Raw genomic sequence first — 11,732 nt, 5'->3', positions numbered from 1 at the left:
TAATGAACTCACATAACCCTGCCAGATTAAATGACTAAACACACTGGGGCTGAAGGCCGGACCGGCAGTCCGTTGAGTTAAATGTAGGAGCCCAGTCAGATCCATGGCCATGCTCAGAGGAACAGACAAGCAGCCCACTGCTTCAGAGCAGTTACAGTAAAGAGGCAAGTGTGTGTGTGTGTGTGTGTGAGAGAGCAGACAGGAAAGACAGTAAAAAAAAACAGGTGTGTGTGAGTGAAAGAGGGAGAGAGAGATTTTTCTTTTCTTTTTTTATCCGTATTAAAAATGGTATTGAGTATGGAATATTTTCCTTTTAGTATCATGATCATGATCGTGACAACCTTAGTGCCAGTAACTGTAACTGTCCATCTGATTGGCTCTGGACAACTGCAGTGTCAGAAGGTCAGAATCAAGTTGGTGCCACAGGAGCTAAGGGGGCTTTCACACCTACCTCGTTTGGTCCGGACTTTCGGACTTTCCAGATAGTTCGGATCAAATTGACAGGTGTGAAAGCTCCCCCGGACCACGGTCCGGACTAAAGACCGAGTCTTTGGTCCAGCCTCAGGAGGTGGTCTCGGTCCGGACTATCCTGGACCAAGGTCCGCTGCTGCGTAGTGTGAAAGCATTTTTTTGGAAGGTTCGAACTATCAGACCAAATACAGGAAATAACGTCAGATTCGCACGTGCCGAAAAAAGTAAATAAACAGAAAAAAAGGAAAGAGGAGCCGCGGCAACACTTGGGGAGAGGAGGAGATCATATTATATCCAGATTTGGTCAGAGGGATGGGTGTGTCAGTGTAGGCTACACTTTTTAACAGTAGAGTGTTTAATATAAATCCCCAAACGATACATGCATTTTCTTTATATATACATGCAAGCCTATTTCTATATATTGACCCGAATATATATTTTTTCCGCCGAAAAAAGTCTGAAAAAGACGGATATTTATCAGCGGGCTGCGGGTGACACCAAACAACGTCTGCCCCAGCAAGTCAGAGCTTTTCTTTCTCTCACACTCACACACACAAGTGACCTGGAGAGATGCAGCATCTGACAGGAGGATCGCGCGTGTGTGCGCATAGCGTGTGTGTGTGTGTTCCCCTCCACTACACAAAACAGCTGATCGCTGATCGCTGCCACTCTGATCAATGAGAGCATTTCGCTGCGGCACAACCCTCTTTTTTTCTCTCCTTTCATCAGCTCTAAACTCACTCTTCTGCACCACGATTACAAACCACAGCGTGCTTTCCAGCAGTAGGCTATATTTTTCTTTTTTTTTTTTTACACATATTTCTATTTTATTTTTTTCAGAGCACTTTCTATGCGCTAACGTCAGACGCACGCTCATCCGTCATGACGTCGGTAGATCCTTTGGTCCGCTGTCATAATAGCAGTGTGAAAGCGAACTTTACTGGACTATATGGAAACAATGTAACAAAAAAAAAAAATTAAGTCCGGACCTTGGTCCGGACTATTAGGTGTGAAAGCGCCCTAAAAGATGATGTAGACCAGTGTATCGATGGAGAAGGGACAAATTTGGAACACAGAGACATGCACGGAGAATGTGAGGCCAATCTCTGCCCCCCCCACCCCCAAAAAAAGTAACTAAGTAACTTTTACTCTGAGTAAATTTTAAATGAACTACTTTTTACTTTTACTTGAGTAGATTTTTACACCAGTACTTTTACTTTTACTTGCGTAAAATTTCATCAAGGTAACAGTACTTTTACTTGAGTAGATTTTTTTGGTACTCTTTCCACCCCTGAGAATGGGTAGTCGGAGAAATGAGCCGTCGGACTATTGGCCAGTCGGACTGATGTATGCTCCCCCCTTACATTAGGGTTTTACAACATCCCCCTCTATGAGTCTGACAGGCGGCACACAGCCTTTACAACACCTTCTGGCCTTTATGAATACAACTGGCTTCCCCAGGGCCTGTGTAACATCCTAGCAACATCCTTTGTTATCTGGATAAACTACTGGTCTTTGCTCCTTCTGAGGAGGAGGCCTTGAAGCATCTTTTCGTCTTTTCACGTCTTAGGGATGAGTAACCTGAAGCTAGCACAGAAGAAGTGTCACTTTCTCCAAAGCTCTGTAAGGTTTCTTGGTCATGTGGTTGACAGCAGTGGTGTCTCAGTCGATCAGGAGAAAGTGACCTCTGCTTTTAGGAAGGAAGACCTCATGAATGACGATGGATGCACTGCATCTCAGCGGAAAGTTTTTTCTCAGCAGGGGGCTTTATTACCAGCACTTCATTCCTTGGCTGCTCTTCCATCGCTAAGCTGCTCTACACTCTTACTGCAGGACAGAAGGGGAAAGGCTAAAGGCTCCTTTGGCTGAGGGAGTGCTGGCACCTTCCGTGAACTTACCTCCCAGGATGGGACTCCTGCTTGTGAGGAAGCTTTTGAAAGTCTAGGGGCAAAGTGAATCTCTGAGTCTCTTATCCTTTTGATGGGAAGTTTATATTGCTGACTGTATGTTTTGTTATATCTGGGCCAGCTTTTGGACATGTGTTTGTTATGCTGCCCAGAATTTTGTGTGATTCTCGGGGGAGTGAGTGTAACAGGGGTTATGCATTACAGTGTCATATAATCACACAAAATTGTTGTATTTAATTTACCTGACGGTGATAGTCTCCCAACCTTGAGGGGAATTTTTGGTTGCCTGTGTGCTCCTGCGTTCCTTTTGAGGAACCCCTTGTCTACATATAAAATGGCCCAATCCCACCTAAACTCTTCCTCTTTCTTCTTACTCTGTGGGAGAGGTGAGCGGTCCTAGGTTCTTTTACGTTTTATTTGGAATTCATTTAATGTTTTGAATTATGTAAATGCATCCATCTGATGTTTATCCTTGTATGAGCTCAGGTGGTGTCCAGGAAGATATATTGTTTTATTATTTTATGTCATCTCGGCCAGAATGAAGACGCATTGAAACAGCAGCATGGTGGTTTCCTTCATCAAAAAAAAACTTAGCGAAAATAAGCAACTCTGTATCTGAAAATGACTTGTGACAACAAAAAAATCTGACCACTCAGGTTGCATGCATATAAATGTTATTGAAACATTTCAAAAGTGTGATCCATCAGACATTTCATTTGTCAAATAGTTCAAGTGCTGAATACTAAGGAAGAGTCTGAGGTTGGCTTAAACTCTTCTCTCATTGGTCACGAACACAAGGCTTTTCTCCAGTGTGGATGCGCTGATGTCTGATGAGAGCGCTTCTAGCAGTGAAGCTCTTCTCACACTGGTGACAAACACACAGCTTTTCTCCAGTGTGGATGCGCTGATGTCCGATGAGAGCGCTTCTAGCAGTATAACTCTTCCCACACTGGTCACAAAGATATTTTTCTCCAGTGTGGATGCTCTGATGATCAATGAGCCTGCTTCTCGTAGTAAATCTCTTCTCGCATTGGTCACAAACATACGGCCTTTCTCCAGTGTGGATGCGCTGATGTGTGATGAGACCGCTTCTATCACTAAAACTCTTCTCGCACTGGTCACAAACAAAAGGCCTTTCTCCAGTGTGGATGCGCTGATGTGTTATGAGAACGTTTCTAGCAGTGAAACTCTTCTCGCACTGGTCACAAACAAAAGGCCTTTCTCCAGTGTGGATGCGCTGATGTGTTATGAGAACGTTTCTAGCAGTGAAACTCTTCCCACACTGCTCACAAACAAACGGCCTTTCTCCAGTGTGGATGCGCTGATGCTCAATGAGACCGCTTCTAGCAGTGAAACTCTTCCCACACTGCTCACAAACAAACAGCTTTTCGCCAGTGTGGATGCGCTGATGATCAGTAAGACTGCTTTTAGCTGTAAATCTCTTCTCACACTGGTCACAAACAAATGGCCTTTCTCCAGTGTGGATGCGTTGATGGACCTTCAAATTTGATGATGTTGTGAAACTCTTCCCACACCGGTCACAAAGATATGGCCTTTCTCCAGTGTGGATCTGCTGATGTCTGATGAGACTGCTTCTAGCAGTGAAGCTCTTCTCACACTGGTCACAAACACAAAGCCTTTCTCCAGTGTGGATGCGCTGATGTCTGATGAGACCACTTCTAGCAGTGAAGCTCTTCTCACACTGGTCACAAACATGTGGCTTCTTCACCATGTGGACAAACTCTGGCTGATGTGGCCTATGTCCTTCAGTTAAACACCTTTTATCCTCATCATAAGGTCCAGCTTGGTTTCGATCCACATGTTTCTAATAAACGAAAATGTACAAGTGATATTGAATGGGCAGGTTCATGAAAGCGTATTATTGTAATGAGATTTGGAAAACAGTCATAACAACAGGTTCATCTTTTGGTTTTACATTACAAGAGATGTGATGAAACATCCAGTGTATTCTACTTGTAACTGCTGATCCACCCAAAATCGATAATTCACCAATTTTCTACTCACCGTCATGCCAAGGAAGGGTTTGGAGATGTTGGTTCGTCGTTGTAAACCATTGGATGTATATTGTGAACACAGAAAAACATCTTGCAGCAAATCTTGCGCATGCATACAAACATCAACAGAGCCACTGGGAGCTACTGCTACAACAAGGCTAAAGAGATCAATTTTTTTTTTTCCGAACAACTTTTTCACCTCGCGGTTTCAGGACACTTGGGTCAGTACGGACGAGCAGTATGGAGATATTTGGATGTTTCATAATGTGTGTTTTGGACGATTCAAAAGTGAGCTCTATCCCCCGCCATTATATGAAAATCCGTTGCCAGCCGGACCCCCCCTGGAACTCCAAAAGCGTTTTGATGACTCTGAAAGTTCTCCAAACCCTTCCTTGGCGTGACGGTGAGTAGAGAATTGGTGAATTATCGATTTTGGGTGAAGTATCCCTTTAAGGTGTATTTAAAGTAATTCCAGGTAAGTCCGGAGTCTGTTGGCTGACTTCAAGTGTTAAATTTACAGTCATATTTCAGTCTTACCTCTGTAGGGGAGCTCATGTTTCTGCTGCAGTTTCTCTTCTTCTACACCAGATTCTCCCACATCAGTCAGTCAGCTCTGACAAAGATAATAACAACACTCAGAAACTGAAAGTCCACGGAAAAAAGAGCAATAACGAAGACAATGACTGCAAAAATAAAGCAGCAAGGTCCTCCTATCTTTCATCAACAGAACCAAGAGAATACATTTGCAAATTGTTAAAAAGATTATGATGATTTTGTTATATATGGTATGAAATGATATTTATTGAATTTATATGTGAAAGCTCATTAAAAGAAGCCCATGGAACTCATTGTATGTAATAATACAGGCTTTAGCATGGATACAGTGTATTTGTGGCACATAATAGAACTCTACATCAACATGATACATATTTGTGGCGTCTGGAGTCTCTGGTCTGTCCAAAATGAATTTCTCCCAAGGGAGACAATAAAGACTCATCTTATCTTAACATCACATTTATCAATATATGAAAATATTCCTTAGGATTTGTTTTATACAATTTTACATCAATGCTTTTATTTTATAGGTAACGTTACATGCCATATCTATCTATCACATTTGCATATGGGTTATATTAATAACATGTACATTTAGTCTAACACTAAAAGACACACTCAATAGCTCACTAGACCACTAGTGTAAAAACATCTAAGAAAGCTTGTTTCATCTCACCGTTTAAATGTCACTGTGTAGTTAAATCCCTGCAGGTGAAGGCAATCTTCATGCAGCTCAGAGTTGCAGGTCTCTCTGTACCTTTGAATGTCAACAGATGGTTTCCATGGTGACTGAAGTAGAATCCACCCAAAACGTTAACAGCGTGGTATTCAAAAAGTTTTTTAAAAGTAAACACTCCAAAGACTGAGGTATTCTATGAGAAGCATCCTGTATAAAACTGAGCAAAGCTGAAAACAAAGAGCTAATAGAGCTAATTTTATGTAAGGATAAGAACATAATGGGAATGTATTGTTAATGCAACCCTGTCATGCTGTGAATTGATAACTGTTTTGTTGAATGATGCCACAAACATGGTTTGTTTCAAGATTTATTTCAGGGAAAGTGTGGAGACGTCTCAGAACTTCAGTGTGTTAAGCTGCGTTCAAAACGTGGGGTGACCCCCATTCCGAAGGACCACCATTCCGACGGGCGCATGACGTCTGTCCGACTACCCATTTGTCCGACCATACATTTCTTTATTTTTGCGTCCATTAGTCCGACCACTCATTTCTCCGACTTAAGTAGCCCTAACCCTTAACCTTACCCTAAACCTGACCTTAACACTGTAGAATGGGTAGTCGGAGAAATGAGCCGTCGGGCTTTTGGCCAGTCGGACTGATGTATGCTCCCCCATTCCGACAGTCCGTCATTCCGAAAATCCCTTAAGGGCCATCATTCCGAATGTGTTTTATTTTTAAAATTGACCGGATTCTCTCGTGTTTCTGTGTTTGACTTCCTGCCCGGCACGATCGCCCGCGGCACATAGACCAGACACCCCCCCCTTCGAAATTTCACCCAGGTGCGAGCCTGATGCAATGTCCTTGCTATGTGCTTTGGTTGGGTTTAGGCAATGTGGAAAGGAGATCAGGTAGAGGCCAAGAAAGTCTCTGCTAAAATGCAGCTAAAACGCTGGAGGCACCTAGTGTAGCTTTTGCTGCACCAGGTGCCTTAATCCTTTCGATGGTGGACATTTTTTCAGGTTCGGAATGGCACTCCTTTTCAAAAATAGAGGGTATGCGTTTACGTCACGTTGCCCTCGGCAACGCCCCGTTCGATCGGACTGAGTGGCAAAACAAGCGTCCCTCAACATGCTGGCGGATAGCGGTGGACTCATAAACTGGATAAAATATCTTATATCAAAACAAATTGATGTCAAAAGGAATCGACAACCAGCTCCCCAAAACCGTCTGCTCCACGGACACTTCCTGTAACACAGTGTGACCGCGGTACCTGCAGAGTGACTGACAGGCTGCTGTTACTGTGCAGAGGGACCAGATTACAGCTGTTACTGTCGTCCTGACAGTGACTCCCGACGCTTAAACCTGCGCGCTGCTTTTATTCTGGAAAACTCTGACCAGTCAAACTGTAGGATGTGTTAGAGACTAATTTATCTGTCTAAACATCAGAACTATGACACCTGAAACGGTAAACACAGCTGATCGATCGAAAAAAATGACCGCTCCAGTGAATTTACTTTCCGTCATTGAGAACAGGTTCTTGAATGTAACTCGGTCAAAGTGAGACGTATCCTCAAGATTTCTAGCAGCTCTGTTAGGTCATGCATGCTGTACATGCTGGCAAAGCTAGACATGTCAGACGTGTGTGGGCTCGGAGAAAATCGCTTCGTTACTTGCTCGTTTTTAAACTTTGGCGGCTCTGCCACTCGTCTTTTTGCCACTCAGTGGACGTTCCACAGTGACTTCCGAGTACCGTGACGTCATGTGCATACCCTCTATAGTCAAGGGCCGGCATTCTGGAACATGAAAGTAAACGTTTGGAATGGCACCCTGGACCCGTTCAAAACAACACGGAAGTCGGAAAAAAACCAGCTTCGAGTTGTAAAAAATGAATTGGATGGTGTCGAACTTTGAAATTACAGGTCGGAAACTCCGGTATCATTTCAGAGCTCCGACTTTCCGTCATGACAACATCAAAACATGGCGGCCCTCGTCTTAAACGGTTAGAATTAAAGAAAATTAAGTTATTTGTTAAGGTTTTCATGCATATTTTCTGTGTATTATTGCTATTAAGCTGTGATTGTTGTATTGTGTGAAATTGTGGTCCTCGTATGTAACGGAAATAATGTTTAATGGTTATTGCCTCCAAAACAAACAGAATTTACTGCTGCATATATTTTTCGTATTCAGTGATGAGCCACAATATGCCAAACTTCCTTCGGGTATGCATGTTTTTTCTCTTCTGAGTTTCTGCAGCGTAAACGCAATGATGTCGGAAGTTGGAAATATCCAAGTTGGGAATTCCGACCTCCGAGTTGTTTTGAACGCAGCATTAGCTCCTCTGTGCCAACGCCGTCACACAACAACCATTGAGTTATGTAACGTTCCGGTGTTCACCACAACATCTGATATCGGCTAAAAATACAAGCTTAATTGTTAGCATCTTCCAGGCTTGAATAACGTGAAATCTATCTAAGGTGTGTGTTGACTATCCACAGTTTTACTGCTTTTCTATTTTACCATTACATTAGCAAGGGTGTCATATCAACATTCACGTTACCGTTAGCAATTGAAGCTAACGCCGGCTTACATATTTAAAAAAATATTTTTCCACAAGTACTGACCATAAGTAAAGATACTTAAAGAAAATAAGTAACTCTGTATCTGAAAATGACTTGTGACAACAAAAAAATCTGACCACTCAGGTTGCATGCATATAAATGTTATTGAAACATTTCAAAAGTGTGATCCATCAGACCTTTCATTTGTCAAATAGTTCAAGTGCTGAATACTAAGGAAGAGTCTGAGGTTGGCTTAAACTCTTCTCTCATTGGTCACGAACACAAGGCCTTTCTCCAGTGTGGATGCGCTGATGCTCAATGAGACTGCATCTCGCAGTAAATCTCTTCTCACACTGGTCACAAACATAGGGCTTTTCTCCAGTGTGGATGCGCTGATGTCTGATGAGAGCGCTTCTAGCAGTGAAGCTCTTCTCACACTGGTGACAAACACACAGCTTTTCTCCAGTGTGGATGCGCTGATGTCTGATGAGAGCGCTTCTAGCAGTATAACTCTTCTCACACTGGTCACAAAGATATTTTTCTCCAGTGTGGATGCTCTGATGATCAATGAGACTGCTTCTCGTAGTAAATCTCTTCTCGCACTGGTCACAAACATACAGCTTTTCTCCAGTGTGGATGCGCTGATGTGTGATGAGACCGCTTCTATCACTAAAACTCTTCTCGCACTGGTCACAAACAAAAGGCCTTTCTCCTGTGTGGATGCGCTGATGTGTTATGAGAACGTTTCTAGCAGTGAAACTCTTCTCGCACTGGTCACAAACATACGGCCTTTCTCCAGTGTGGATGCGCTGATGTCTGATGAGAGCGCTTCTAGCAGTGAAGCTCTTCTCACACTGGTGACAAACACACAGCTTTTCTCCAGTGTGGATGCGCTGATGTCTGATGAGAGCGCTTCTAGCAGTATAACTCTTCTCACACTGGTCACAAAGATATTTTTCTCCAGTGTGGATGCTCTGATGATCAATGAGACTGCTTCTCGTAGTAAATCTCTTCTCGCACTGGTCACAAACATACAGCCTTTCTCCAGTGTGGATGCGCTGATGTGTGATGAGACCGCTTCTATCACTAAAACTCTTCTCGCACTGGTCACAAACAAAAGGCCTTTCTCCAGTGTGGATGCGCTGATGTGTGATGAGACCGCTTCTATCACTAAAACTCTTCTCGCACTGGTCACAAACAAAAGGCCTTTCTCCTGTGTGGATGCGCTGATGTGTTATGAGAACGTTTCTAGCAGTGAAACTCTTCTCGCACTGGTCACAAACATACGGCCTTTCTCCAGTGTGGATGCGCTGATGTGTTATGAGAACGTTTCTAGCAGTGAAACTCTTCCCACACTGCTCACAAACAAACGGCCTTTCTCCAGTGTGGATGCGCTGATGCTCAATGAGACTGCTTCTAGCAGTGAAACTCTTCCCACACTGCTCACAAACAAACAGCTTTTCGCCAGTGTGGATGCGCTGATGATCAGTAAGACTGCTTTTAGCTGTAAATCTCTTCTCACACTGGTCACAAACAAACGGCCTTTCTCCAGTGTGGATGCGTTGATGGACCTTCAAATTTGATGATGTTGTGAAACTCTTCCCACACCGGTCACAAAGATATGGCCTTTCTCCAGTGTGGATGCGCTGATGTCTGATGAGACCGCTTCTAGCAGTGAAGCTCTTCTCACACTGCTCACAAACATGTGGCTTCTTCACCATGTGGACAAACTCTGGCTGATGTGGCCTATGTCCTTCAGTTAAACACCTTTTATCCTCATCATAAGGTCCAGCTTGGTTTTGATCCACATGTTTCTAATGAACGAAAATGTACAAGTGATATTGAATGGGCAGGTTCATGAAAGCGTATTATTGTAATGAGATTTGGAAAATGTTCATAACAACAGGTTCATCTTTTGGTTTTACATTACAAGAGATGTGATGAAAAATCCAGTGTATTCTACTTGTAACTGCTGATCCACCCAAAATCGATAATTCACCAATTTTCTACTCACCGTCATGCCAAGGAAGGGTTTGGAGATGTTTGTTCGTCATTGTAAACCATTGGATGTATGATGTAAACACGGAAGAACATATCGCAGCAAATCTCACGCATGCGTACAAACATCAACAGAGCCACTGGGAGCTACTGCTACAACAAGGCTAAAAACAGAGATCAAATTTTTTTTTCCGAACAACTTTTACATGTCGCGGCTTTAGGACACTTGAGTCAGTACATACGAGCAGTATGGAAACATTTGGATGTTTCATAATGTGTGTTGTGGACGATTCAAAAGTGAACTCTATCCCCCGCCATTATATGAAAATCTGTTGCCAGCCGGACCCCCCCTGGAACTCCAAAAGTGTTTTGATTACTCCAAAAGGTCTCCAAACCCTTCCTTGGCATGACGGTGAGTAGAAAATTGGTGGATCATCGATTTTGGGTAAAGTATCCCTTTAAAGGTATATTTTAAGTCATTCCAAGTAAGTCCGGAGTCTGTTGGCTGACTTCAAGTGTTAAATTTACAGTCATATTTCAGTCTTACCTCTGTAGGGGAGCTCATGTTTCTGCTGCAGTTTCTCTTCTTCTACACCAGATTCTCCCACATCAGTCAGTCAGCTCTGACAAAGATAATAACAACACTCAGAAACCGAAAGTCCAGGGAAAAAAGAGCAATAACGAAGACAATGACTGCAAAAATACAGCAGCAAGGTCCTCCTATCGTTCATCAACAGAACCAAGAGAATACATTTGCAAATGGTTAAAAAGATTTCTTTAAAAATATAGATATGATTTTGTTATATGGTATAAAATGACATTTAAAGCTCATTAAAAGAAGCCCATGGATCTCATTGTAATAATACAGGCTTTAGCATGGACATACAGTGTATGTATGGCACATACTGTAATAGAACTCTACATCAACATCACATTTATCAACATGAAAATATTCCTTCAGATTTGTTTTATACAATTTTACATCAATGCTTTTATTTTATGCCATATCTATCTATCACATTGCATATGGGCTAGAAATGTACTGATATAGAATGAGTGTCTTTTAGTGTTAGACTCTAACACTAAAAACTCACTCGACCACTAGTGTAAAAACATCCAAGAAAGCTTGTTTCATCTCACCGTTTAAATGTCACTGTGTAGTTAAATCCCTGCGGGTGAAGACAATCTTCATGCAGCTCAGAGTTGCAGGTCTCTCTGTACCTTTGAATGTAAACCAATGGTTTCCATGGTGACCGAGGTAGAATCCAACCAAAACGTTAACATACAGCGTGGTTTTCAAAACGTTTTTTAAAAGTAAACACTCCAAACACCGAGGTAGGAGATGCGTCCTGTACCTGAGCAAAGCTGTTTGATTTACCAAAAGAGCTAATAGAGCTAATTTGGGAATGTATTGTTAATGCAACCCCGTCATGCTGTGAATTGATGACTGTTTTGTTGAATGATGCCACAGTGAAACATGGTTTGTTTCAAGATTTATTTCAGTGAAAGCATGAAGACGTCTCAGAACTTTAGCTCCTCTGTGCTAACGC

At 42.6% G+C, this 11,732-nt stretch overlaps 2 protein-coding genes and 2 long non-coding RNA genes across 4 annotated transcripts; all 4 read right to left on the bottom strand.

The window, feature by feature from the left end:
* Positions 1–3,012: 3,012 nt before the first annotated feature.
* On the bottom strand, positions 3,013–4,183 carry LOC146965476 (uncharacterized). The gene has a single exon (XM_085764694.1). The coding sequence runs from the start codon at positions 4,108–4,110 to the stop codon at positions 3,157–3,159; it is 954 nt and encodes a 317-aa protein (XP_085620820.1). The 5' UTR covers positions 4,111–4,183; the 3' UTR covers positions 3,013–3,156.
* A 747-nt stretch (positions 4,184–4,930) lies between these two features.
* LOC146965475 (uncharacterized) lies at positions 4,931–5,760 on the bottom strand. Its single transcript, XR_015034588.1, has 2 exons — positions 5,625–5,760; positions 4,931–5,006 (listed from the first exon to the last, which is right to left on the bottom strand). It is a non-coding gene; the product is annotated as an uncharacterized LOC146965475 (long non-coding RNA).
* A 2,420-nt stretch (positions 5,761–8,180) lies between these two features.
* LOC146965474 (uncharacterized) lies at positions 8,181–9,980 on the bottom strand. Its single transcript, XM_085764693.1, has one exon. The coding sequence runs from the start codon at positions 9,903–9,905 to the stop codon at positions 8,451–8,453; it is 1,455 nt and encodes a 484-aa protein (XP_085620819.1). The 5' UTR covers positions 9,906–9,980; the 3' UTR covers positions 8,181–8,450.
* Positions 9,981–10,729: 749 nt separating this feature from the next.
* Positions 10,730–11,410, bottom strand: LOC146965473 (uncharacterized). The gene is made up of 2 exons (XR_015034661.1): positions 11,323–11,410; positions 10,730–10,805 (listed from the first exon to the last, which is right to left on the bottom strand). It is a non-coding gene; the product is annotated as an uncharacterized LOC146965473 (long non-coding RNA).
* Between the last annotated feature and the right edge of the window lie 322 nt (positions 11,411–11,732).

Source organism: Trachurus japonicus, chromosome 21, assembly GCF_045865225.1.
Source record: "Trachurus japonicus isolate A0001 chromosome 21, Traja_1.0".
NCBI classification, from domain to species: domain Eukaryota; kingdom Metazoa; phylum Chordata; class Actinopteri; order Carangiformes; family Carangidae; genus Trachurus; species Trachurus japonicus.
Note: the sequence above shows the minus strand (reverse complement) of the source record. Positions and strands in the feature narration are given on the sequence as shown.

Bases quoted from the DNA above. Each gene is read 5' to 3' on its own strand.
- LOC146965474 (XM_085764693.1), bottom strand. From the start codon at position 9,905: ATGGTGAAGAAGCCACATGTTTGTGAGCAGTGTGAGAAGAGCTTCACT.
- LOC146965476 (XM_085764694.1), bottom strand. From the start codon at position 4,110: ATGGTGAAGAAGCCACATGTTTGTGACCAGTGTGAGAAGAGCTTCACT.